The following is a 27,626-nucleotide window of genomic DNA, read 5'->3' as shown; positions in this document are numbered from 1 at the left end:
AAAACAAAACAGGGTGCATAGAGCACGCTGGGAGTTTGGTAAACACGTCCCTTATTTGAGCGGCATTTCCAAACCTTCCTCTGGATTCTCTTTCAAGAAAAATGTCTGCATACCCTAGGTCGATGAGGTTTTTTTTTAGAATTAACGGGGAAACTCTTGGCTTCTTTGGCAATGATTAAGAAATAAAAGCCGCTGGATTATGGAAGAAAAACTAAGCAACTGAAGACTAGAAGGAGGCAAGAAGGGAGGTTTGGTTTTGATTTTAAGGATAAGAATTAATTTCAGAGCTTTGTGAGTCCTGAAACAATTCTGAATTGAGTCTTATAGATTCCATACATCAATAAGCCCATATCTAGAACTTGATACCATAGGGAAGCTAATTTTTTTTAATTCTACAGAAAATAATTTATTTTAAGCTAAAGAGTTGATACCATCTCACTATTTCAGTAGGTCTTTTGCTATATGTTTACTACCTCTTAGGATCTAATTCAAAGGACAAAATTCCTCTTTGCACACATTCCTTGCAAGATTTCCGCTTTGCTAGAATACCAGAAGTTAATCAAGAAAGCAACCCTCCACGGCTCTGAACAGATTTATCCCTAACACATACAGGTCATTCTACCCACAAAGTGGATTGCTTTCTTTTCCTTTAGAGTCTGTTCTCCAGATACCCCCATAATCACTGCCTGCTCAATTCACATTGTCTATACCACAAGCTCAGGAGTATAAATCTGATAACTGCTTTTGAGCCTAACCAGACAGAGCCCCCATAAAACCCATGGGCCACAAGAGATGCTCCTTCTTCCAAAGCAAAGATCTTCAGGTTCAAACAGTATTTCTTCTGGGTCCAGTTTACTCGCATTACTTCCTTGATCTGAACTGGAAGTCGACCATCAGGCAGGTCAAATTTAGGGTTAAGTGTGCTGATGGTTTTTCTGGCAAGGGTAGATTAAATTATCCCAAAGTGTTTTTTACCTAGATTCTATCCGTAAACTAGGTTGGAATATTCAGATTCTCAGCATTCTGTGTTGAATCATTACTGGAAAGTCTTAATTTTTTAATTTTTTTAATTATCATCCCTTTTTTTGGTTTTTCAATGGAGTTGAACGCTGGAGAAAGCCAGAAAGGAAAATCCTAACAAATCTGTCTCTAGGAGAAAAGAATTGGCCTGGAGTAGATGCTAAATGCACACCACAAGCCCATACAATGAACTGTACCCCAATTACAGAGAAAAACTCAGGGCTGTAATCTTCATTCACACCCAGCATTCCCAATGGCTAGATTTATGGGCACTGGGGGCAAAAGGGCATAACCATGAATTTCTTGGCGGTCCACTGCCCAGCTCCTCGTGCACTCTAGTCTTTAGATTCTCCTTGCAACAAGCCAAGTCTCCAAGTCCAGTCCGTTCCACAAAAGAAAAGAAAGAAAATGCCCAAGCCAAAAGGAAAAAAACAAACAAACAAAAAAAAAAAACAAAAAACAGACAACTCATTAGGTGGCTTTATCAGCACCTTCCAAAATAAAAGGAAGTTAGAGTCTTTTAAAAACATCCTTAGCGAAACCAACAACACAGAAGCCTAACTAAAAAGTTAAATTGTAACTCTTCACATAAAATTGTAAAATTCCTGAGAATGTAAACTCCCAGCAATTGATCGGATGAAACCGGGATCCTAAGGTCTTTATATACCCTAATGAGTCTGAGGTGTGGGAAATAACAGCATTTAGCCCCAAAAGTTACTTCTGCAAAGTTCAATGTTTTCATTCATTTAATCAGTATATTAACCACCCTACATGCAAGGCTAGGTCACCACTCCCTAGCTATCTTAAAAAAAAAAAAAAAAAATTACATAGACAAAACCTTCCAAACTCTCTTCCAAATATGCATATTATATATTATACATTTCAGAGTAATCATCCCCTTTTAACTAGGTTCTGATAGAGAATCAAATGCCCCAAGATTATCAGTTTAAATGTAGCTGCCCCTTTTCTCTCTCTCTTTTCAATCCTCATTAAGCAAAAATAAAGAGCATTTCCTAGGCCTCCTGTCACAGGCTTGGAAAAAGCCAGAAGGGTATCTGGAATGGAAACACAGAAGAGGAACCTCGAATTTCCTTCATGTTTTGGACTGTCAACAACACTGAGGGAAAACACCTCCTTCATTTCTGCTTCATATGTTCTCCTTATTGGTTCATTTACACTATGCCGCTCTCCTAGCAGCACTCAGTACATCGTTTTGTCATTTCTGCTCTCCCCCGCCATTAGCGCAGGCTCCTGAGCCCACACCCCATCGGCCTCCCCGGGGCAGCAGGCAGCCCAGGCGCATCCCTTTCCCCCAGGTGGTCCCCCCTTTGACTAATGTTCACCAACACTCATACATCATTCCCAAATTGGTCCAAATGAATTAAACACAGCTCTGCTTAACATTACGAGATTTAAATGGATTTTCTCTCTACAGGTCTGCCCCATAATTGGGTTTATCCATCTTGTTGAAGTAGAGTTTACACTTGCTAACATCACGCCAATTCAAGCTACATTTTCTGCTCCAGTGGCAGGAGCAAGGCAGATTTGTCATCGGATCATAACAGGTAATTCAAACAACAATTAGTTTGATGACGGCCCGTATGTCAATGCCTGTTCCCCAGCAGCCCGGCTCACACCCGATGTTCTCTGTTCCTCAAGATGAATTGTCTTCACAATTCTTCAATTTCAATCACAATGCTTCCCGAATCAACTCCGAAACTACACACAAGACTCTCTTCCCTATGGGGCAGGCTCACCGAAGCCCTGGTGAAAAGAATTCCCCAGTCCCCCCAGGCTGGGTCACCAACACACACACACACACACACACACACACACACACACACATCCCTTTCCCAGTCGTGGACAACTTCTAATTTCCAACCGAAGCTATTTATTTGGGTATCTCATCTCATCCTCAAAATTCCGGGAGGCACAAGGTTTGGGAATAAAAAGGAGTGAATTTGCTTGTGCAGGTTCATTTAACCACAAGTAGGAAAACACTTGTTTAAGTTTTTTGAAGTTGCCTGCAGGAATTAGTAACAGTTGACACAGTCTGTGAATACGATATCCATTCGGGGACACTACTTGTCCTTTTAAAATAAAAGCTAACATTGCTTTTAAAAACCAACTAACTGGGGCACCTGGGTGGCTCAGTGGGTTAAGTCTCTGCCTTCGGCTCAGGTCATGATCTTGGGGTCCTGGGATCGAGCCCCACATCGGGCTCTCTGGTCAGCGGGGAGCCTGCTTTCCCCCCACCTGCCTACTTGTGATCTCCCTCTCAAATAAATAAATAAATAAAATCTTAAAAAAAGAAACCAACTAACCTCCAAGCATTTGAAAATTAGGAGACAATCATATAAATATGTTTTATGTATTTATATATATTTATTATATACTATATATTTATATTACATATATATATATATAGTTTGTTACATAACATATCAAGTTATGTATTATTATATTACATACATATGTTAGAAAATACAGAAGAGTCCAACCATGGTTAACCACTATTTGAGTGATGCCATAATCATTAACACAGGGTGCAAACGGATGCAGCGAGGAGAGCTCAGATCAGGCTGTGAGATACCAGGGAAAGAAGGTCAAGTTAGCAAAGGGGTTGAAGGTCCATCTCAAATTACTTCACTGAGTACAAAAGATAATAATTATATACATCCTCTATAGAATATAGAGCATATATATCATTTTATATATGGATATATATTTGCCCATCATGTTATAAAGGGGCTATTAAGAGGAAAACGCAAACAGCTGACTCTAATCCACAGTCACCCAACCCGCTCGTGTCCTCTGCTCCCTTTCTGCCCTCAGCCTGCACTATTTAAACACATACACACCCCCAGTTGTCCATGTGCAACGTCCTAGGCGTTTCTGCAAGGTGCTCTAGGGATGTGAAGAAGAGAAAGACACAATCTCAGAAGGGCTTAGCTTCTAGTCAAATGTTACAAGGACCAGGCAGAATTCTGAAGTGACACAAGAGAAACGCAAACGGAACCAACAGGAGTCATAAATCTTTGTTACGCAGAAAAGATAGTCCAGGTTATCAAATTTATCATGTGTGAGGTTTCTGACAGGAAGTAAAAAATAGACAATGCGTGTCGGGCGCAGCCGTATTCTAAACCTGCAAACAGGGACCTCACGCAGTTCCTGGCAGTGAAAAGAGCGGCTTGTATTTTTCAGGGCTCTTCTGTGAGCGGTTGCCTGCCCACACGCTTTAGCTCTCATTCCATCTCCCACTGCCTTCTGCAAACAGGTACGACCACGATCCCCATTTTACAGGTTAGGAAATGGGGCCTGATGGAACTGGGACCCAAACCGGGTTATGGGACGCCAGCAGCAGGAGCTGAACCCACCCACTTCCTCTTGTACCTGGTCCCTTTGAAACTCAGAGGTCCTACCAGCAGAGTCTCGGTGGCAGGGCGCACGCTTCCAAGTGTTGTACTAAACCCCTGGTTCTCGATGGGGATGGCAGGGGGACTGGACTCCCAGGGGACATTGGCAGGTCTACAGACATTTTTAATAGGTGCCAGTGGCATGAAAACATTAGAGGCCAGGGATGGTGCTAAACATACATCCTACAACGCACAGGGCAGTCCCCTGTGAGATGAAGAACTTTCCGGCCCAAGTAGTCAACAATGCTGAGGTGGAGAGACATGGCCTGAGCCATCCCATGACGTCCACCCCCACCACCAGCCTATGGCAAAGAGACGCCCATTCCCAGTACAGGCCTCCGTCGGTGGAGAATCTGGCATAACCAAATATGGTTCCAGATGCATCTCTTAAAAACCAGGGGTTTTATGAAGATACTTCGAAGTGTCCACAATGTTGGATTCTAACGTTTCTTTCTATAACATGTTACAGACATAAAGCTATATAGTACATGTATCTGCTTTTAAACTTTATATATATATAGTTTTAATTTCAAAGTATTATTCACCAAATTTTAAGCACACTGAGAGCCACTCAAAGGTTCTGGTGGAACCTTCAGGAGCAATGGGCTGCTGCCATGTCTTCTTGAAGGATGTGCTAAGATTTCAAGGTAAATCATTAAAAAAAAAAAAATCACAACCACTTATCTGTCCCATCAGGATTTGATATCATGCCACCAAACCAAATGCCAGAGACAAATTAAGTGCTAAGCTTGACAAGGCTGCACAGCAAGCCACAACCCACTTAGATATTTCTGTGCTTCAAGGCACCTGGGTGGTTCAGTCGGTCAAGGGTCTGAGATTGGCTCAGGTCACGGTCCTGGGACAGAGCCCCAAGTAGGGCTCCCCATTCAGCAGGGAGTCCGCTTCTCCCTCTGCCACTCCCCCTGCCCACCCCCTGCCTCCGACTCATGCTCCCTCTCTCTAACCTTGTCTCTCTTCCTTTCAAATAAATAATCTTTAAAAAAAGAAATTTCTGTGCTTCACTAAACATAAACAGCCTCATGATTCTCAGGAACTTTTCTAAAAGTATGATAAGGCACAACCTCTAGACAGTTACCGAGAACCTACAGCCAGTGACGGCCACGATCAGACATCTCCACTACTTGCTACGGCCCCTACGAGGCCCACACGTGCTGATGGAGAGCTGTGTTCATCCTTTTGGGTTGTTGTAGTCCAGGACTACCAGACCCTCTCTCTGCATCCTTACCAGCTCACATACAAGCTGAGCCACACAGGCTGGGCTGGAGGGGCCATATGGGGTGGAGAATGAACAGATACAAATATCTCAGTCCTACAAATACAATGATACAATTAGAACACTTAGAAGTTAAAAAAAGATATAAGTAAAAGCCTTAAAGCAAGATTGTTTTCTTTTATCTGGTCAACATAATACAATTGCTATGAGCTTGAAGGAGACGGTAACTTCTTGAATGACAGACACACAGCCACGCTGGCCTCCTTGGATTTTCACCTTGGCCCTGCCTCCACCGAGCGGTGGGCCCTCAGACGAACCAATCACCTCTTTGTACCTCATTTTCATTGCCTTTCAAAAGAGACCTTAGGGGCACCTGGGTGGTTAAGCGTCAGACTCTTGGTTTCAGCTCAGGTCATGATCTCAGGGTCGTTGTGAGATCGAGCCCCAAGTCAGGCTCCACGGTCTGGGTGGCCTGCTCAAGATTCTCCCCCCCCCAACCCTGCTCCTCTCCCAGCTTGTTCTCTCCACAAATAAATAAATAAAATTTTTTAACAGGGATGTCCAGGCCCCAATCCCTAAAGATCCCAATCCAGGAGGGCTGGGGCAGAGCCTGATCATGGTTTCTGCTGCTCCCCTAGGGACTGTGACGTGCAGCCTCGGTCAGAGGGGACCAGTGCCCTAGCCCAGATGTTCTCAGAGCGCTATAGCCAGATGGGGGCATCCACATTACCTGAAACCCTGCGAAAGCTACAAATGTCTGGACCAACCCCAGACCCACAGAAGTAAAATTCGGGGTTAGGGGAGGGACTATATTCTACATCTAACCAAGGTGCCCTCTAGGTGATGCTTGCTCAAGTCTATGAAACACTGAGCCGGCCTAATGGAACGGGAATCTTCAAGGAGTGAAACCTAGGATTCTGTATTTTCCAGCAGTTCCCAGCTCTGATTCCTTCGTGTACAGCACGAAGAGCTGGTCGGTGGCCAGTGACTTGAGGAAACCCTGGGACCCTCGAGCATTATCTTCCGCATACAGCAGTTAGCATAACGCTGAGTCGTGGATAATCTCTCTCCCGTCTGACTGCCGGGGTCTGAATCCTAATTCCTTGATCTTAAGCAAAATATCTGTGGTATCCGAAGTTACAAAACGGGAGATAATGATGCTAATAAGAGTAACTACATCTTTTGGGTTTCATTCTGTGTTGTTATGAAGAATCAATAAATAATTCATATGCGGCACTTAACACCAGACCCAAGGCATCGGGAGAATTCAATAAAGCGTAAGCTGCTATTATTATCAACTGTTGTTACCGCCTTTGGCCCCGAAGACCAGGCACATTATCGTCCGAGCTACGCTTGCATAAACAAAGAAACGCCTCTTCTTGAGGCTTGCGAAGTATCTGGCTCTCTTCACAGAACCATGGAGAAGCAAAGGCCTAGAGCTCATCGGAACCTCCAGGCCATCTAGTTTCTCACTCAAAACGAGAAAAAGTTACCCCAATTGAGCACTTGGCCAGCCCTCAATTCTAAGTTGGCGCTGAGCAGCCGATAAATGATCAACTGATTGATTTCAAAAGACTGTAGGGCAGCAATTCTCAAACTGAAGTAGGCTGAAAATCCAAAGTCTGATTAAAAATGCAACTCCCGGACCGCACCCAAAGCCTGCTCGGTCAGACCCAGGGAAACGGGGTGCTTACAAATCAGCATTGAGAACATCACTAGAATTTAAGCTCCATTGGAACAAGGGGGTTTTGTCCGTTTTGTTCACTGCGAATTCTGCAGGGGCCTGGCACACACTAGATGTGCCATAAATATTTCTGAATGATTGAATGTATATTCTGAGGTATGGACTTCAATAAGACCATTAGGCTACAACTCACCACTGCAACAAATGAATGAACCTTCTGAATAAGAGACCTGGCATCCAGAGGCTTTGTCAAACTACCCTGGTGAAATGCCATCCGTGTCTCTCGCATTCTCCCAGGCACGTGCACACGCACGCACACCTCACTCTCTGTGGGAAGCAGGCAGGAAATCTCGCAGCCAGGTGTGGCAGGGGGAGTGACGGAAAACTGAGGCAGTGACTACACTAAGAACCACAGTTGTTTCTGGAAGTCCCCCCACTTAGCCGAGATCTGCCCCTGAACCAAGAAAGCAAATCGTCCTGAGAACTGAAAGGCCGTGGAACCCACAGCAAGAGGACAGGCCCAGAACACAAGAGACCGTCATCAGACACGGGGATTGTGTTACTGCAAACACCCTGGCCAAGTCCACGGGTACTAACCTCTGGCCATTTTTATCACAAATGCCAAGGGTCCACCTACACAAGGAGGTGGGCTGCAACCCACAGGACGTCTGGAATCTTAACAACTTTAAGACATGGACGAGACTAAACGTCAAGTTCACATGGAGGAATAAGGGGCCAAAAGGGGGCCAGGACACTCTGAAGTTTCTGTCTTCGCCTCCTTGACTTCAGAAAGCACCCCTGTCCCTGGAGGAGGGTCCTTGGGGCCTTACTGAGTCACGGCAGGTGAGCACTAAGACCAAGCAGAAGGGATATGCTTTGGTAAAGCTCAGATGGGAACTTGCAAAAGCCTGAGGACAAGAGGCAGAGCAACACCCACTGCAAAGTCTCTGCAGCTCAGCTGTGTAAACAAATGGAATGGTCCATTTCTTCTGGAGCCTCTCCTGGTTGTCTCTGAGCACACACACAAGCGTGTGTGTGCATGCACATGCACACGCACGCGCACACACACGGACAAACCACTTCACATCTTAAAGAAAAACAACCATGAAAGGTCTACACAGTTTGTTTTGCTGTGTGTGGAGTTATTTTTTCCTAAATCACATCTGACTTGGTGTTAAAACATCAACCTTTGGCTAAAATACTCTTAAAACAAAAGCTTAATTGGTTCTGAAGTAGCCCTTCTGAAAACCAAGGGAAATATCTTCTGTGGGTCTTGACCTTGATTATAACACTGCTCTTCAGGATGGAATAATGATGAGTACAGGCGTCTCCTCTCTCCGTCTTCGGGGAGGCAAGAGGGAGGCCCAAACACTCACCCACCTTCTCTGGGAGGCACCTACAGTGTGCGAGTCCAGCTCTGCATTCTGCCTGCAAAACCTTCCCAGGTTAATGGAGACAGTGGGAGGAGTTCCTAGGAACTGGGGCCAAAAGCCAAGGGGCTGTGTGAGGGCGAACTGGCCTCCGACCACACCTAACTCACTTTACCACTCCCCTCCTCGGTTATCACCCACACACCCAGGACCACTCAGCCAAGGGCACTTTGGTGACGACACCTGAAATCCGGCATTCAAACCTCTCTCAAAAGATAGATGCAAAGCTAAACACTCACTACCCCATGTCTCCCCAAGGCCACTCTTAGATATGAAGAACAGAAATGGACACACATATTCCTCCAAAGGATGGGGGTGAGAATGTTACTAGGATCTTATTCATAACAGCAGAAAATTGGAGGCAATCCAAAAATCCAATAACACAGAAAGGATGTGTGCATTGTGTCATACTCCTCGTTGAATACTAATAGCAATAAAAAAAAAAAAGCAAACTCTTGCTACATACAATCACAGGAATATAACTCAGACACAATGCTGAGTGGGGCCAGACATGAGACAATCCATTCTGCACAATCCCATTTCAATGAAACTAAAAAACAGGTACAACTAACACATGGCAATAGATAAAACTGTTCCGTGGTGAGATTTCAGAGTGGTGTGGGGGTGAGAGGGCAGCACAGAAGAAGGGGTAGGCAGACGACTGGGCCAGGATGGAAAAAAGAGAGACTTCTGGGAAGTTGGAAATATTCTCTCTGGGGCCAGCAAACTACAGCCTGCGGTCCAAATCCAGCCATTGTCTGATTTTATAAATAAAGTTTTATTGGGACAAGGCCACATCTGTTTCTTTGGGTATTATTTTTAGTTGCTTCCGCACCACAATGGCAGAGTTGAGTCACTGCCATAGAGACGATACGGCCTGCAAAGCCTCAAATATTTACTATCGGGCCCTTTACAGAAAAACTGTTCCAACGCCACTCGATATATTGGTCAGGGAGATGGTTCATGCACGCTCACGGGTGTAAAAGTCCATCCGTCTCTCCATTAAAGACCTGTGTTCTGTGCTATGCTTACATTATACTTCAATCAAACTTTTTAAAAGTCAGTAGAGCCAAATAACTATGTCTTTCTTTTTTTTCTTCTTTTAAGGTCTGTTAATTGTCATTCCAGTTAGATTTGTGCTAACTGCTTAGGGAGAGTAAGGCCATTTGTGTTGCTCTTGTCTTTCCAAAGCTGAGAGGAGTTAGGAAATTGTCAAAAGTGGGGGAGATCCCCAAACGGCAACGGATACTGTGCCCAAACTTCTCCCAAGAACAGGACGTAGCCAAAGAATCACTCGGAGGTCATTCATATAAACGGAGAACTTGGCCGAGGCCTGAGACTGCAGGGGATGGGAAAGGAAAGGAAAGGGGTATGGGTCTCATGTGATGCAAGGTGTCATACTACCCGTGTTTATTTTAGGATGTAGCTTAGGAGAGCAACAAGCTCAGCTCATATTGAAATACAGTATTTATTAAGGTGAAGCAGTTTTAAGTTTCCAGGGAAAGAGAATTCTGCCCCAACAATCACATTGCATGTAAGCCTTATGCTGGAGAAGGACGCAAAGGGAAAACATCAGCTCTGTTCTACCCCAAAGCAGTACCATCCTCATCTCTATGCCCCACACTGCACTCAGGCTGCCACATGCATGGGGAATAATTCTGTGTCCGAGATTTCCCCTTTTCTCCCTTTGCTTCTTCTGGTTTCTGCCACTTATCCTTTGATGATCAAACTACAATTACAGCTAGATGCCATTTGGCTTGGCCTCCTCCCGGTCCAGCAGAGATTGGGGGAGAATGAACTCTGAGAGCATGCCAGTGCTGGGTCTCTAATAAAATGTCTCTCTGTTTGCCCCCATGGGCATCAAGCCTTCGCAAACAGAATCAGGAGAGAACAATACTACCTGTTCATGGAGGGATAGTAATGGTTTCAGTCCTCCAAACAATGAGGTCTGTAATTTACTCCATCTTCCTCCTGAGAAAGAGCTTCACATGGCCTGCACTGTGCCAGGTGGTTTAGAGAAAGACGACCTGCTCGGTCTAACAAGGGACGCTTCAGCAGCGGGTGTAAAGACACAACAGCTGCTCTGGTCTCGGCTGGTCTCCCAGTGACATGGCCCCAGCCAGCATTTCCACACCAAGATAGGGATCACTATGCTATTCAACCTCAACAATTCCCACACCCCGGGCAACAGGATTTTCCAGCACTCCACTGGACGTAGCAGGCCTCAGGACATTTGTCTGTGCTTTCCTCCACTTGTCAAGACTTGGGGTTTGGGCTTGCTCCCCATCTAACCAGTTTCTGGAAGCAAGGCTCACTATGCCACTAATCAAAAGGAAGAAGGGTCCACGAGGAAATGCGCCGGCAGGAACAACTGCACAGCGAGTTCAAGACATCAGGCTCGAAAACATTTAGGGTGAAAGGGTAAAAATCAAGATGGCGTTTTCCCCCTCAAAGGCACAGAGAGATCGGCAGCATGCTGCAGATGTACACAAAATATTTTAAAAATAAGTTACTGTTGCCTTGAAGTAAGTACAAAAATATTAGGGATCCTCCGAACAAAAAATGTCTGCAGGGTCATACTGTTCACTGGGGGAAGAATTCACAGTTTAGCTGGGGCACGTGGCTATGTCTTATCCAGGAAGATATAGATTTGAAACAGCAGAGCTACCAAGATGCGATGTGCTCTAGTTTGGTGAGCCACACACACACACCCACACACACGATCTGCCAGGGATGAATACAAGATAAAGTGCAATGGAACAACAGAAATTATTCAACCAGATGACATCAACTTCCAAGAAGAGAATACCTAGAGCCAGACTCCAACATCATAGCAACAGGTTTCAAAAGCCTCTCTTCAAAGGGTTAAACCAGAACACTCAAGAAGTTGCAGTACCATGAGTTACACCATGTGTAACATCCATCCTGGCAAAGCCAGGCAAGGCAGACGGACAAAATTATATTAGTCTGCTCTCCCTCCACTACTGCATTCTGCTGGCATCAGTTCAGCTCCAAGTCTATATTAGTCCGTGATTTGTTTAGCCTTTGGATTTAAGAGAATGGAAGTACTACGTGAGCAGGAAACAGGACACTCATCAGAAGCTGGGATCTGTCACCTCGCCCTTCCAGCACTTTTAATGACATATATCAACAGGTCCAAGAGAAATCAACATTTCAGGACGATCAGGTCAAAAGCGATATTCTTAGCACCACTTAACACGATTTGGGCCCACCGGAAACAACTCTCTGGCTGTCACAACCTCCTCTCCCTCTCCACCCCCTCCCTTGCCCAATTCTTCCAGTTCACAGTTGGCCACCTCATCTCACACCCAATTGAAGATTCTTCCCTAAGCCAAAAACAAGAGCCAAGCTGAGGTGTGTGTGCCCATTACTCCTGACCAAGAAACCTAACAAAACCCACCACAGGCTCCTCTTTCTTTCCATAATCTTTAAATCACTTTGGTAGCGTTTCTGCTCGTTTCTTTGCTTCCCACCTCCCCCACTGAATCAACCACCACCAGCACCATCATCACCATCACCACCAACACCATCACCACCATTAACATCACTACCATCATCACTACCATCATCATCACCACCATCATCACCATGGTTCCCATCACCACCATCCCCATCACCATCATCCCCACCATCATCACTATCATCATCATCACCATTGTCCTCACTACCAATATCACCACCATCATCCCCACCATCATCACCATCATCCCCATCACCACCACCATCATCATCACCACCATCATCATCACCACCATCATCACCACCATCACCCCCATCATCACCATCATCACCACCATCATCACCACCATCACCACCATCATCATCATCATCACTATCATTATCACCATCATCATCACCATCATCCCCATCACCACCATCATCATCACCACCATCTTCATCCCCATCACCAACCACCATCATCCCCATCACCACCACCATCTTCATCATCATCTAGATTGGGGGAAGGGACAGAGAATAAAAGACACAAGAGACCTACATATTGACAATTCAAGCTTCAGGATCTCTTGCATTTCCTACCTGAATTGCAATCTGGTGTTCAATCGTTTTGTACGCAGAGTAATGTGTGCTCCCGGACTGAAAATGGAGCTGTAGAAAGAAACCAAATCAAAGCGTTCTGCTTATGTCACAAACTACAAGAAAACATCTTAAGCAGTTTATGAATAGCAGACAAACCTTCCTAGATTGAACTGCAGCCTTGGCATTCAATCAAGACCTGTGTATTTTTATTTGTTGCTATGGATAAGATGATCACAATAATCTAAGGTAAAGTTTAAAAAAAAAAAAGCACCTATTCAATAAGCAAAAGGGAGAGGGAGGGGGCCAGGAGTGAGAATCAATGACATGAAAAGGAAAGACGGATGCCCATTAAAACATAAAGGACGCCAGTGTGCTGAGCAGGATGCTGCAGAAAAATGAACTGTATGCTGCAAAAAGTCATCAGAATTGCGACACGTAGGCAAGAGGAAAGGTTGTGAGAAAGGATTGTGAGCAACCACCGAGACTACAACAGGTACAAGCTCCCCACCATTCTAACCACTGGACTCTTGCTCCTAAACACAATTCTGTTTTGGGGAAAACAAATGTGGCAGGCAGAATTCAGGGGTCACCAGAAGCCTTCATACATTCTCTTGCAATGACTAAGCTATCAGCCCCAGAACACCTCTAGAGCCTGCACTCTAGGAATCCACACTTCCCCAAAAAGGGAACCAGCCAGGGCCAAAGAGCCATGGAGTGTTCTAAGGACCACCCAATCAGTGGCCCCTGGGTGAATGCTGGTCCCTGGCTCCCTCAGACTCTGCACAACGAGGTGATGTCCCTCCTGGGCCTTTCGCCCTGCAACCCTACAGACTCTTCCTCAAAGAGTGAGGCGTCCCCAAACAGGACAGAATGCTGAGCTTCCCCACCAAGTTCTCCTTTCCCCAAAAAATACTCATTGGCCCTGGGATCCTACAGATGGGCAAAACAGACACCATCTGCCGGTTTATCTTAAAAACAAGACAACAATCACTAAAGGATCTCAACGGTATCTGAAAATGCATTTCAATCTGCAATATAGGAACAAACGAGGAGGAATTAGATGGCCCTGGGAAATCGCTGCTCATTCCTCTCATGGCAATGGGCATCAGTGAGATTCCAAACCACTGCTACTCCTACTGCTATTCCTGCTCCGGTCCAGAACACTTCTCTCTTATCACGACAAAGTGTAACCTAGCTTGCAAGGGGGCTTCAGATCCGATCATTTTCTATCTTGGTCCTTGCATGAAAAGTCATTCAGTCCACACAGGTTTTGGGGAAAAAAAAAAAAAAGAAAAGAAAGAAAAAAATAAAAAACAAAGAAATTCACAGAACTTTTGAACCAACTCAAAATAAACACAACACAGAAGTGATCAAATTTTAAAAGTCTATGTTTTTATTGCTCATGGGAAAGGCTCTAAGTCCTCACTTTGGCATACAGTGGGCTCTGAGATCATTTTATCTATTCCAGATAAACAGTCAAAACACTGTCTACATATGAGTCCGCCTGCCCCCAAAACATATTAATCAAGGTTGAAAGGGGGCACGATACAGATGAGGCCAAAAAATTTTTTTTTTCTCTTACCTGTCAAAGCGCAGTGATTGAACCGCGCTCCCCAAAACAACACAAGATGAACCCAGAGCAAGTGGAGATAATGCCCCCTCCACCCGGCCCCGCCCCCAACACACTCAGAAACAGTTCACCGAAGTGAATCGCAGAAAAAGAAAGATGAAATTGCACGCTTTGCCCCCCTGCCCTTTCTGTGAAAACTGCCAGTCAGGAAACAGTGATTGCGCTAATTTGTGTGACAATTCCCCATCATCTTAAAACAACTTTTGTGCTAGGGACAGGTTCCTCTGCGAGTTTGGAATTCTTGGCTGGAGAGCGGCTCTTGGGGAGGAGGGGTGGGGTTGTCCTTCTAAGTCAAGAGGCAACAGTAACAACGTGTCCCCCTTTTCAGCAGGGTTTTATTCTCCTCTTTTCCAACTGCCTGATTCAGAGCTTAATGGAAACGTGTCCAAGCTTTTCTTCCCACAAACCCTGCAGAGCCCCTAGGCAATCTGTACTCAGGGTAACCACAGGAATCTCAGATTGTCAATTAAAATTGAATGGACACCTGATAACTCAGGATATGTCGTGGAAACAAAATTTCATATAATCACAGTCTTATGAATAAATTAATGAAACTGTGGCTAATCCAAATTCAATTTTCACTTGTCCGGTTCCATTCTTAATCCTCGCGTCCAATCACCACCCAGACAACACAATCCCAGAGAGAATGCTGCAATTAAAAGAGTAAAAATGCAGCTGCGAGGTCCTTAGGAATCTAGCTGGACAAAGTTAATTTAAAACACACACACACACACACACACACACACCCCATCCTAACACCCCCAAGTAATGTGACTTCCCTGCTCAGGTGTCCAGCCACACAGAACCACCCAGACCAGCTCAGAAATACACACAGCGCAACCTCCAATCAGATCTTCGCTCCCAGCCAGTAATCACTGTCTTGGGACCCACCTGGAGCTAAACCTCCCAGAGCTACAGCGACAAAGACTTCGAATTTTCTTGTTTCTCCTTTGGGTTTCCATCCCCTCTTTTCCCAAATACTAGTTTCTTAAGCACAGACTTTCTAAGGCTTTTGCTTCTCCATAAAACACAAAGATGCCTTGTTCGTTATGGTCTAGCTTTTTAAGACAAAGACAAAATACAAGGACCCAGAAAAACTTGGCACTCGGGACTGGAGCAAGAATTTATTTCTCTCTCTGTAAAAAACCTCTAAGGAAGGCAAGGACAAGAGATGGCGGCTCCCCCACCCCCGGAAGATGAGGGGAGGGAGGTGGAGAGATCCAGCACAAGGCTCACCTGAGTTCAAGAACCAGGCTGCCACAGGCCCCCACCCCTGGGGCCGCCCTGCCCCTGGTCACCTGCAGCAGCCCGAGTCACTTCCTTCCGTCACGAGGTTCCTCCGCCAGCAAGCGTAGCTGTTACACCATGGACATGTACCATGTCCCCGTCATGGCGCCTCCCTGGGGCATCCCAGGACGCCACCAAATGAGAACTCCAGGGCCCTTTCCAGTTAATTCCTTCCCGTGAAACTTCCAACAAAATAAACCTTCCCTTCCTGTGTGCTTGTCTACAATGGCCAAGCCCACCCACCCACCCGAACACCCCAGATGATCTGGCCCTCACTTGTCCAGGGGAAGAACCACGAAGACGGGGTGATGCTTGGCGCAGGCTTGCACAATTCCCCAGCAATTAAAAAACCAACAATTGACAATTAACTCCTTCCCATATTATTACCATATCTTGATGTCTCTTGTTTTATTTCTAGTCACTACTACTGGCTCTTAATTTGATGTTTCAGATACAAGACATCAGAGATATCCAGAGACGAGAGAAAAAGGAAAACTACTTTCACAACCACAGAGGTCTCCCCTGCAAAGGGGACTAAATAGAAAGTAATTTAAACTCTGTGCTGGTTTTTCCAACACTAAGTGAACTTCCAGTGCGATAAAGACTAAATTTTTAGACCTATTCTTTCCACTAAATTGGGAAGAGCTGGAGCCTATGCTTTATTTTCGGTTTTATGAATCACCTGGCTTTCTTTCTTATTTCAAGAAAAAAAAATCCAGATTTATTCCCCTTTTAAAAGGTTTTGGCCTGGGGGATTTGGGGTCCACTTTTACCCTGTAGCTCCCACCAGGAGCCGCCTGATGTTTAATTCCCACATCATTACCCTGAAAGACAGCATACGTTTGCTGCTGTTCATACATCTAAGAGTCTTTCTTAGGTCGTCAGTCATTGTTCAGGACCCAGACAGCACCCCTTGTCCTATGCGACAAACCTTTTCCATTTAATGGGAAATAAACTTCCGACCAGGACTCTGGATTACTGACTGCCCTTCCAAAAAGTGCCCAGGGAGCCTCTAACTTCCGCAAGGAAAGCAAAACCAGCACTGACTGGTAGGCATAGCGGCTTAAACATTCCTCCCCCGATCTCGACACTGAACGTTTGTACCATCCTAAAACAACAACTTAACAAAGGCATCCCCTTTTCACTTCCTGGCATTCTCCTTCAGAAATTCTGCTCCAACAAAACGCATGCCTTTAGACACAGGAACAATCTCTCCTACTGTCTCGATGTTCCATCCAAGGTCTATTTACCCTCATTAATTTTTCTTTTCTTTTCCTCAACCTGAAACCATCAGCTATGAGTCAGAGAACGATCATTAACTTTTACAGCTTCCATACACATCCACCTACTCGCATTTGGGGAAAGAAGACTTGCAACATTGCCTGAGACCAAAATCCTCCACGAAAGAAAAGGAGGGAAAAAAATGACTTCAAGAAAGTTATAGATGTAGGTCTCTGGGGGGGTGGAGGTGGGGGGGGTGGCTACATCCATTGTTTTGCTGCTCAGTGTTGCAATCTGATGCAAAAAACAAAAAAGAAAGAAAGAAAGAAAGAAAGAAAAGAAAAGTTGAACTTGGTTCCGGTGATAGGCATTTCTGGGCTGATTTTTGAAGAAAAACCAGAAGATTTTCTTTAAACATCAAAACATAATTAAAGTTCTTAAACAGGGGGAGGGGGGTATGAAGTGAATCAAGTTTCCTGCTCTTGTATGAAATGCATTTCTAGCATATAAAAACACGTGGGCTAAGGTGCTGAGACATGTTCCTAACACAGCATTTTTCATTAAAAGTTGCTACATTAACACTCTTAAAATGATGCCCTATCATTACTCCACTTAGCAGTCACAGCTCTGCAACTCAAAACGAATTAATTTGCATTAATGTGGGTTTCATGTGTCCTTCCCTGGGTTTGCCATTGTGACTCGGGCTTAATAAAACTGACAAGACAGTAACATCACGCCTTTTATTTCACTTTCCAAAACAAACCAACCTACCCGAAGACCCACACAAATCCTCCCCAATTTTTTAAGCATTTTGCTAATATATTTAGTACATTATAATTGGCCCAGCACGCAGGGCCCTAGTTATCTTCTCAGTAAATATTTATAGCATCATTCTTTCCCATTCATTCTGCATTTTCTGGGAGAATCTCACCGTAGCCTACATCTGCAATTCATTGACTTTACAATTTACCACATGTTGGGATGGGAGAGGTCCTAGCTCCATTTGAATCACTACACAAATATGCAAGTGATTTATCGGTTTCAAACTGAAGGCTGCAAGAGAAGGGACTCCACTTTTCCTGAACATTACTTCTTCTGGCAGACCATGAACAATTACAGTTCGTACTAATTAAGCTCTGTAAATGTGCTGTGCCCTGCTAATGCCTACCAGGCCTCAAATTTATTTTCATGATGCCAAACTTTAGCAAGCAATTTTAACTCCTTCAGAGCTGATCCCCACTAATAATAGCCCTTAGCCCTGCCCACCCCTATAAACAGAACTGTTTGGGGCTACTTCCCAACAACAACAAAAAAGATAAAACATAACAGGCTGAATGACCAGCCCGAAATCAGATGTGCCTAAGGAAGAAAAACCTATCCTGGGAAAACTGAAGAACACTACGGCTGATAACCCGTTCATGGATCCCACTGCCCCATCTTTGTAATGAGCTGTTAAGGGATTCATAGCTGTCCCTGAGGGCTAGTAAGTTTCTGCATTCCATTGATTAGAAAATAAAACCTTTCAGCCTCAGTCTTTAAGTTTGGGTTGGATGGAGGAAAGGATCCGTCCAGAAATGACAGAGCCTTCAGCGCCCCCTCAACACTTAGCCACGCACCTCGCCATCCCACTCCCCCTTTTCCATGTGGTCCCTTTGTAACACACACACTGGAACAGCCCACTTTTTAAAAAATAAATTAAAATCGGCAGGATGATTGGCCTTCTCTCTCTCTCTCTCCGGGGTCTCCACCACAGACGCCCCAGCCCTGGGCCCTCACACAAATAACTGACAGGAAACATATCTGTTGCTGGATAGAGCACTTTAGGTGAGGAGTGGAGCAAAGCAATCGTTTTTTAACAGCAGCCCCCGCTCCCACCACCATGGTACTCCTACCTCTCATAAGAAACTTCCAGTCCCCAATTTCAATCAAGCCATTCCCCAAAGCCCAAATGTCTGTCCCATCTTCTTCTATTTTTCCCAATCTTTCCTAATCAAGCATTTATGCTGCCTCCCTGGCTACTTTTCTGTGCCCCACCACCACCACCAAAATAACAGTGTACTTTTCCCAAATGAGTGGCCTTGCCATCCCCAATGAATTCTGGAAGTTTTTTTTTTTTTTCCTCATCCGTTAAATTCCTTTAATCAACTCTCCTCACCCACCTAACTTTTTCTTTTTAACTACTTGTTTTTTTTTAAACTACTGCACTATGCAATATGTGTTTCTGTCCTTCCAGCTCAGTGGAACATCATATAAATTAAAGAGAAGGTTCTCGTATCGGGTTTCTTTAGGTATTCTGGGAAATATGCACAATATAGGCAACACGGTCCAAAAAGAAAAAAAGAAGAAGAAGAAAGAAAGAAAGGGAAAGAAAGAAAAGGAAAGGAAAAAAAAAAAAAAAAAGGAGAAGCCAGAAGACAAGAAAGATGCAAACAGCTAGAGCAACTTTGCTTTTGAAAAAGGCATTTGTGCAAAGCCCCCACTGAATTTCCATCCCTGAAAGTGCTCTTTATAAATGTGTATAACAATAGCCTAGAGGAAAAGTACAAGTCAGCTGCCAAAGGAGAGGGTGTCTGTCTCAGTAAGCTCAGATTGTAGAGGTGGGGGTCACGGAAGGGGGGAGGGCGGCTTTTGAGATGGGCTCCCCCCCAACACTTCAACCCCCATCTCATTGCTTATAATTAGTGAGAGAAATTTGAGCTACTGCCAATGTCTGCGGACCTTGAATATTATAAGGCCAACGTGGCGTCAAATATCTTAACATTCATAAGTGTTATGGGCGGTAAATAAAGCCTGTGGATTTATGACCCGGTGGCGCTTGCCAGCAAAGGACTAGGGCACATTTCTTTCAGCAGACCTGTCGAGGTGCAAGTTTGCCTTTGGTTGTAAAATTAACCATTTCCTTCACAAATGTGCTCAATTATAAGTCAGAGTTGAAGATTTACTTACACAGTTGCCAATATTCACTCCAGAAGAAACTCAGATGCCCACGCTCCACACCCCTTCAAAAAGAATCCAAGAATCTGATTCACCCCTCCCTTCAAAACTTCTGAAATGTGTCACCTTAGAACAATTATAAATGTGGTTAAAGATGCTATCTAATTCCACATACCAAGACTAAAAAGCTTATACCTACTTCCTTGGAAAGTGCTTATTTATTTGGCAATGCCATGGTTTAAAAAAAAACAAAAAACAAAACAAAAAAGGAGTAAATCTCTCCTTGCCTGCAGCCTCTTCCCTTCCCCCAGTATAATGTCATCTACTTCCTGTGCAGGAGAGAGCCTCTGCTAAATCCAGGTTGTCTCATACTTAACTGCCAATAAACCAACTTCCACATAACTTCCAGACAGCTGGGGAAAAGGTCCTCGGAGTTTTAGTCATGGTCCAGAAACACGCGTCCACACAAAAATTTGCAGCTGTCCTTTCTCTACAGTGAATTTTTAATGTGATTTGGGGGCCCCTGTTGGGAAACATCTGACAAAATGTAAAATCCTCTTAGATACCTTCTCGTTTACCCACTGTGCGTGTGTAAGAGAAGTTGCACCCAGGCTTCTCAACCAAGGAAAATCTGGGCGCTTTCTGCAGGCACATAGGCACCTCGTGGGATGTGAGGAGGCATTCAAAACCTGCAAAGGCTTCTACTGTAATCTTTGAAAGCACAGCCTCTGGTGCAACTATTAAAATGCTAGTTTTCTAAAGCAAATATTTTTTTAGTGGCGCGCAGAACTGCAGTTATCCTGGGCTGCTAACAGAAAAGCATTCTGGATCTGCCAGCCCCGGGAAACCTTCCTGTAACTTTTTCACAGCTTGCTAAGAAACAGAAAGCTGACTAGCTTCCAGCAGTGACTCTAAATGAAATCCGTATCAGTAAAATTAAAATCAAGGTGGAAAACTCCTAGCCAGAACCGGGATTGTTTGCCTCCAAATCTTTTCTCAATCAGATAGGGGGCATCAGTAAAAGCTACTTCCCTTAAGCAGTCCAAAGTTTCCGAAAACACTGCTTCCAAATAAGCACTTCGGGCCCCCAGCTGCCTAATAGCTTGTTTGGGGGGGTTCAGAAAGCTTTAATTTCAACAAACTGCAAAGCGCTGGCGTATTAAATTTATAATCATTAAAATATGACTTATTGGGTGCATGTTGAGCCCATAATCCATACTGCAGACATTAAACCCCAACCTATAAAGATTAGCACAGAATTAATGCTGTTGCGTTGAGATTGGAATCTAAACATGTTCGCCATAAATATTTCTGAAGGAGATGAAAAACAATTAGCATAAATACCAAAGAAGGGGAAGAACACCTGTTCTTTTTCAGGGCGATAAGCATTTTATTGTTCTCTATTTAAAATGTAATGACCTGTGTAATTACAGTAATATTACATTGTTATGTAGGGGCTTGGAATGTCACACTTTGAAAAGTGTTGTCAAAACAATCAGGGGTGAAGGTGGGGGGTGAGAGGACAACCAGGGAAGGACCACCATTAACCCTTCACACTCTCGAGGTCTAAATCTTTTGTATTAGAAAGGATTATGTTGTTTGAGTGAGAGGAAAAAACATCCATTTTTCACAAGCCAGAAAGAGAAGATGTTTGCCCCGCTTAATAAAACCCCAATGAATAGGCCCCTCTTGGTTTCTTTTAAATGCTGGATTCCAAGTTCAAAAAGGAATTCAAGATGCTGCTTATTTATTTGTTCAACCTAGTAGCCAACAGCTCAGTTAAAAAAAACCAACTAACTTTGGGCTATAAGATGATGCGAGAGCTCTGATAATCAAGTCTTAAAAAGAAATCTCAGACCTAACTAGAATCCCGACCACCCTGTTCCTACTCCTCGTTTGGCAAGGGGGAAAAGAAACGTGAAACTTACTTTTTCCTATCACCTTCAATATGGTAACAACACTCTTATCTTTAATATACAAATGTTACCACAGTTCTAATATTTGCTCTTCTATCACTTACCATCTACTTAACCAGACCTCTCTCCTTAATGCAGTTTTGTATTCGAATCTCTTTTTAAAAGCCCTTCCTATTACTGTATCAAAGACTAAATTAATGTTACGCAGAAGGCTTTGTCGTTTTAAAATAAAATTATTACTATCGAGCTTTATGGCGTCTTCCGCAATTAAAGCATTATTCTTGAGATAATGTTTTATTCATCATAGCTGATTTAACGATACTCCTTAAATCTTTACATTCTTAAACAGAAAAGCAGGAATCAGGGATCCAAAGAGTTTGCTTTTTTAAAGGACGCAGCTGCTTACAGGTACACTAACAAGGAACAGAAACCGCAGCAAAAACACCACCACCAAGGAGGGTCGGGAAAAGGAAGCATCCAGCTAGCTGGTCTTTACACCTTGCCCTCGAAAACCCACTCTATGAAGCACTAAGAATTTCAGGGGAGCATGAAAAGACCCCATCTTGCCTACAGATGCCCTCCGTAGCGGTTATCAAATCTGAAATTGCAAGCTGGCCCTCTGATCGAAGATGTCAGAAGTGACACGCAACAGCCTCTCGCCCCCATTTCTACTGCTCTGCTTACTGGCCTAAATAAATAACTTTAATTTTGGAGCACAGGCTCTCACCCAGGTAACCGAGGGGAAGGAGGAAGGGGCAGCAGCACACACAAAGATGTCTGTTGGTATTTGACATGCAAATCTCAAAACTGCCTACTGAGTTCAGAAATGTCCTCTCATACTCCATCTGATGTCAGAGCACAAGGCCACCCGCTACGTCCACAATTAAAATAGCTGGAGCGGTCTATTCCTATAATGCCCACAAAGGGGACCGAAGGGTTGGGAGCCTTCCTTTTCGCACCGGGAAATCATTTACTTGCCTTTAACCATTTCCCTGTTTCCTAATTACAGCACAACACAACTGTTCAAGTTGTTAGGCGGCCGTGGGGCAAGATCGCCAGCGGTCAGGCTGGGAGTTTGAAAAGAGTCAAGAAGGCCAAGAAGCCCGCCATCAAAGCTCAATATTCAGATGGCCTTTCGGATGGCTAAGTGGATTTTTAAATAATACCGGAGAGGAATCCATCAAAGGGGGAGGGGAGGAGAGTAAGAAATTCTCAGGGTTACTTTGGAATGTGGCTTGGTCGGGTTGGTCACTACACAAACCCTCTCTGATTCTGAGCCGAATGCTCCCGGTTTAAGATGCCCACGAGCTCCCAAGAAAAATACAACGTAACCGGTCTGTGCTTCCCCTACAGCTGCAACCCCACAGCCCGGCCCCCGCAGCCTGGCGGAGCTGGCCCCGCAGGAGGAGGTCGGGCTGAAACGCTCTACCAGCTCCCCAAGCGTGCAGAAGCCTGGGTACAGGGAGCGAGGGAGGGGGGATAATTATTTCTCTTTCCTAGCCATAAAAAGTGACCGGTCTGGCATGCCCTTGCCCTTTTTGCCAGGGCCCAAAAAACAAGTAAAACCTGATAGTTAATATTTTAATGCTTAGAAACACTTGTAGATCGGATCGCCTCCCGACCGGCCAGCCCTCGGCCATTAGAACCGAATCCACGGCTGCTGAACACTGGGTACATTATTTCAAATTGCTATCTCGAGTTACCGAAAAAGAGAAAACAAAAGTAGTGTGTGTAAATAAGGAGTAAGGGGACCAAACCAGAAAAGGTGCAAAATGACAATCCCGGAAAACCCGGCACAAACGTCCAAAGGCTGTCTCTACAGATTGGCGATCCAGGCTTTTTACAAGAAGGTGGGATTGGGGGAGGGGGGTGAAGGGAGGGGTTCAGGGCGAGGGCAGGGGGCAGAGGCCGGCAGGAGAAGGGGATGAGTCTTATTAATACAAATGTCAGGGGCGGGCGCGGAACGCACGCTGCGGGAAGCACCCACGAAGCCGGCACCCGGCACCCTGGGGCCCCCAAAGTTGGGTGACCGGCGAGAAGCAGCCCACTCCCTTGAAGGAGAGGCGCCCTTGGCCTCCCTCACCTTCTACATACCCTTGGGCCGGCAAACCCTGGTCTCTGATCCCCCCACCGAGGGCCCACTGAGGGCCTTCTCGGAAGCTGGCGAACGCAGACCGGGCTATGAGCCCCAAGACACCAAAATTCCCTAGAAATACATCGAATCCGCTCAGAAGAGGCCATCCCGGCTGTACACAAACCAAGAACCCCGTCACAGGGGCCTCCCGACTCCGCGCGGCCCGGGAGAGCCCGCAGCCAGCGCGCCCCGCAGCCGAGCCAGCCTCCGCGCCCAGGGCGCTCGCGGCCCTGCGGGGTTGCTGAAGAAAAGCCAGCCCAGAGCCCCCAAGTTTGCAGTGGGACCAGTCTGGGAAGCGTGACCTTCCAGAGGAAAGGGGGAGGGGGACTGAGAGCCAGCGATCGCCACTAGAAAGCTAAATAAATAACCAGCCGAAAGAGAAAGCCGAGACGCTTCTCCAGGGCCCCGGGCTCCGCGTGCTCGCTACTTCTCCAGTCCAACGCCTGCAGGAAAATCCACTCTCTACCCCGCGCGTCGGACGCAGCACAGTCACTCGGGCCCCGGCAGCGGCAGCCAAGGGGTTAACCGGGGAAAACCCAAGACGCCACAGAAGAGGGAAGGAAGAGAGAGGGAGAGAGAGCGAGCGAAAAGAAAGAGCCACACAGTCGTCTTCCCAGGGTGAAACAAACAACACCACCACAGGGGGAGGGGGGAATCAGAGCGCAAAAAAAAAAAAAAAAAAAAAAAAAAAGTTCTTCTCTTTACCCCCAACCCAACAAAGCCCTGCTTGGAAAGAAAGGTCTCCCCAACATCACGAGGCAGCAAACTGAAAGCAAGAACATGGCGAAGTGCAAACAAATCCAGTCCACAAAAGGCAGAAAAGTTTGGAGAGTTTCGGGCTGCCTGGGCCGCGAGCGGGGGAGGGGAGGCGGGGAGGGGAGGAGGCGGGGAGGGGGAGGCGGGGAGGGAGGGAACGAGGGAGGGGAGGGGAGGGGAGAGGAGGGGAGGGAGGGGGCAGGGCAGGGGCCGCATGCGGGGCCGGGCGGGCGGGCAGCGGGCGGGGGCCGGGCGAGGAGGCACTTACGGTTCGGGCGGTGGGCGAGAGCGATCCGTTGGGGAGGTAGGGGCTCGTCAGGTCGGGGATCATGATGAAGGGGTAGCCGGGATACGGTGGCCCCTTAAAGAGCCCTCCATCTTGCCTCTTGGCCGCTAACATGGCGGGGCGGCGAGGGGACGGCGGCGGCCGCGCCGAGCGGGAGAGAGCGAAGAGAAACTTTTTAGAAAGTGCCCCAAGTAGCCGGGCGCCCCGGCAGGGCCGGCGCGCGGCCGGGCCGAGCGGGGCGCGGGGCCGGGGCGCGCGGGGCGGCGGGCCCGGGGGGGGGCGGCTCCGGGCGGTTGCGGGGCGCGCGGGGCGTACTCACCTTCTTCCAAACTTTCCCGGGATTTATCTCGGAAACTTTCGGAGCGAGGCGGAGGCCGTCTTTCCGCCTTCCCGGAGGGGTGGAGGTGGGGAGGGCGAGGGGCAAACGCCACGCAGAGGGGGCAGAAGGGGGAGAAAAAGGATCAGCGGGGTGGAGGGGTTTTGGGGGGGGGAGAGAAAACAGGGTTACAAGTTTCTGCAATGGTGGCACCGCGCGCACACGCCGTCCGCCCGGCCCCGCGGCGCCCCCGGCCCCGATTCCTCCCTTCTCGGCACCGTTTGCCAAGCCCAGGAAATAGACTCAAGACCCCACCAGCCCGAGGGGCTTTTCCTACCTCGGAATCGGAGGAGCTGTTTTGATTTGTTTCTGATTCATTGACTAGAGACGATTTGACATCAGCTAAATCCCTCTCTGCCGAGGAGTTTTCGGAGCTCTTCTCCTCCTGCTCGCCCTCGTCTTTGAAGGAAATCAGTTCGTCGTTGGCGCCTAGGTCATCTCCTCCACCGCCGTTCAGCTGCGGCATTTTTTTCACCCACCAGCAGCAATTTTGGAAGAAAAATGAAGGAGGAAGAAAAGCAAAAAAAAAAAAAAAAAAAACCCCAAAAAGTTTTGCCCCCCCAAAAAAAAATGTTACAAGAAAAAGACGAGTCCAAGGTGAACTTTTTTTTCTGCTTTGGGGTCTTTTTCTCCTGGGGAGGGGAAAGAGGGAGAAGGGGAGGGGAAAGGGGGGGAGATCTTCTGCACGCGTGAGTTTGGGTTTCTTTTTTCTCTCGTTCCCAAGGATCCGATCAATGTGCAAAAAAAATAATAAATAAAAAGGGGGGTAAAAAAAAAAAACACCAACAACAACAAGAAGTCAGATATAAAGAGCAAAGGGGGGGGAAGCCGAAGATACAGGAGGAGCTCGTGCCGCTCGGATTTGAGTGAGTTGAAGTTAGACTGAGAGCTTTTCAGTTCAAAGGCGGCGCTGATTGACAGATAGAAAAAGGGGGATCGAAATCCGGAGGAACGGAGTAGTCTGGGAGCGGAGATTATTGACAGGGCGAGAGGAACACACTCGCTTAATGAGATGCCGGGGGGCGGGGCAGGCCCGGTGACGTGTGCATAAATAAACAGCCGGGGTGGGCGGGGCGGGGGCGGCTAACAATGATCCTTTCGGGCGCTGGGAGAGGGAGGAGAGAGAGGAGGAGGAGGAGGAGAGGGGCGGGGGAGGAGGGGGGAGAGAGTCGGAGGGAGGAGTGTGCAGGGGGAAAGGCCTGCGCTGAGTGGGTGCGAGCCCGCGAGTCTGGGCGAGGGTACAGGACTCGCTCCGGGAGGGGGGCGGCTTCGGAAGGACAATGCGGAGTGGGAGAGGAGGGGAAGGGGGTGGCGACCGAGTCAGGAATCCGAGCCGAGGAAGGCGGAAGGAAAGCCCACTTGGGGGGCGGGGATGGGGAGAGGCCCAGAAAAAGTGTACTTTGGAAATATTAGAAATCAGTCTTAAGGAAGGGGAAAAGGAGGAGAGTACTGTGGGGAAGGGGTTGGGGGGGTGGGGTGTCGCTTAGTGGCTAATCCAGCAGGGAAATCAGCCACCCTTGGGCGGGGATCTAACAGAAGTGGTCAAAAAGAAAGATCAACCCTCCACTTTCAGAGAGCTTGGGGAAGTGGGGAGCTGGGCAAAGTTCCTGGTCATCTGCAGTGAAAGAAACTATTAGCCCACGAGGTCTTCCCTCCCCTTTTTGTTTATTAATAGTGAGTCATTTCATTAAATCTTAAGTCTCACTAGAATAAATATACCAAGATGACTTTTTGTCCAAAAAACAATCAAATACTGTAGTGTTAGCCAGGGGCATTAAAAATATCCTTAAGGAAAAATACGTGGTTCTTTTCAATGTAAAGTGTTCATTCCCCCCCCCCCCCCCTCCTTTGGTAACTGACGTTGGAGGTGGTAAGAAATGAGCTGGGATTCAAAGTCCTTTCTGCCTTTGGAGGTGAAAAGTTTGGGCGTTAACACCGCCAGGGAAAATAAAACTGAAAGTTCACCAACCCCTGGGATCAGTGGTGCTGGAGTCTTTCTCCAAGGGGGTGTGAAATGAAATCCCCAAAAGACCGGCCAAATAATCAAGATGTAGATGGCTCTGGCAGGAAATTGCTAACCACTGCTGATGCTGAAAGAGCTCTGGGAGGAGGTGGAAAACCTGGGGTTTGAGGCAGGTATTGTTGTTTTTAGGCACTCGCCTGGGGAGCAGATTTGCTACAAAATGGGGAACAGAATTATGTTAAAGAGGAAAAGGTCTGACTCTCCCAAAACATAGTCTTCC

General features: G+C 46.4%; 1 protein-coding gene across 45 annotated transcripts in view; it reads right to left on the bottom strand.

Annotated features, from left to right (window-relative positions):
* Positions 1-26,388, bottom strand: part of TCF7L2 (transcription factor 7 like 2) — a 200,738-nt gene extending 174,350 nt beyond the window's left edge. For 6 of the 45 annotated variants that reach the window (XM_047701535.1, XM_047701530.1, XM_047701529.1 and 3 more), the window contains exons 1-4: positions 25,661-26,388; positions 25,327-25,393; positions 24,990-25,114; positions 12,844-12,912 (exon numbers count right to left, since the gene is read on the bottom strand). In XM_047701535.1, the coding sequence (XP_047557491.1) occupies positions 12,844-12,912; positions 24,990-25,114; positions 25,327-25,393; positions 25,661-25,849 (450 nt within the window). In that variant the 5' untranslated portion in view covers positions 25,850-26,388. The remainder of the gene's footprint in view (positions 1-12,843; positions 12,913-24,989; positions 25,115-25,326; positions 25,394-25,660) is intronic. The other 39 variants (XM_047701541.1, XM_047701504.1, XM_047701532.1 and 36 more) reach the window with 11 other exon arrangements.
* Between the last annotated feature and the right edge of the window lie 1,238 nt (positions 26,389-27,626).

This window comes from Lutra lutra, chromosome 14 (assembly GCF_902655055.1).
Source record: "Lutra lutra chromosome 14, mLutLut1.2, whole genome shotgun sequence".
Lineage (NCBI taxonomy): Eukaryota > Metazoa > Chordata > Mammalia > Carnivora > Mustelidae > Lutra > Lutra lutra.
The sequence above is the reverse complement of the archived record's forward strand: the minus strand, read 5'-3'. Positions and strand labels throughout refer to the sequence as shown.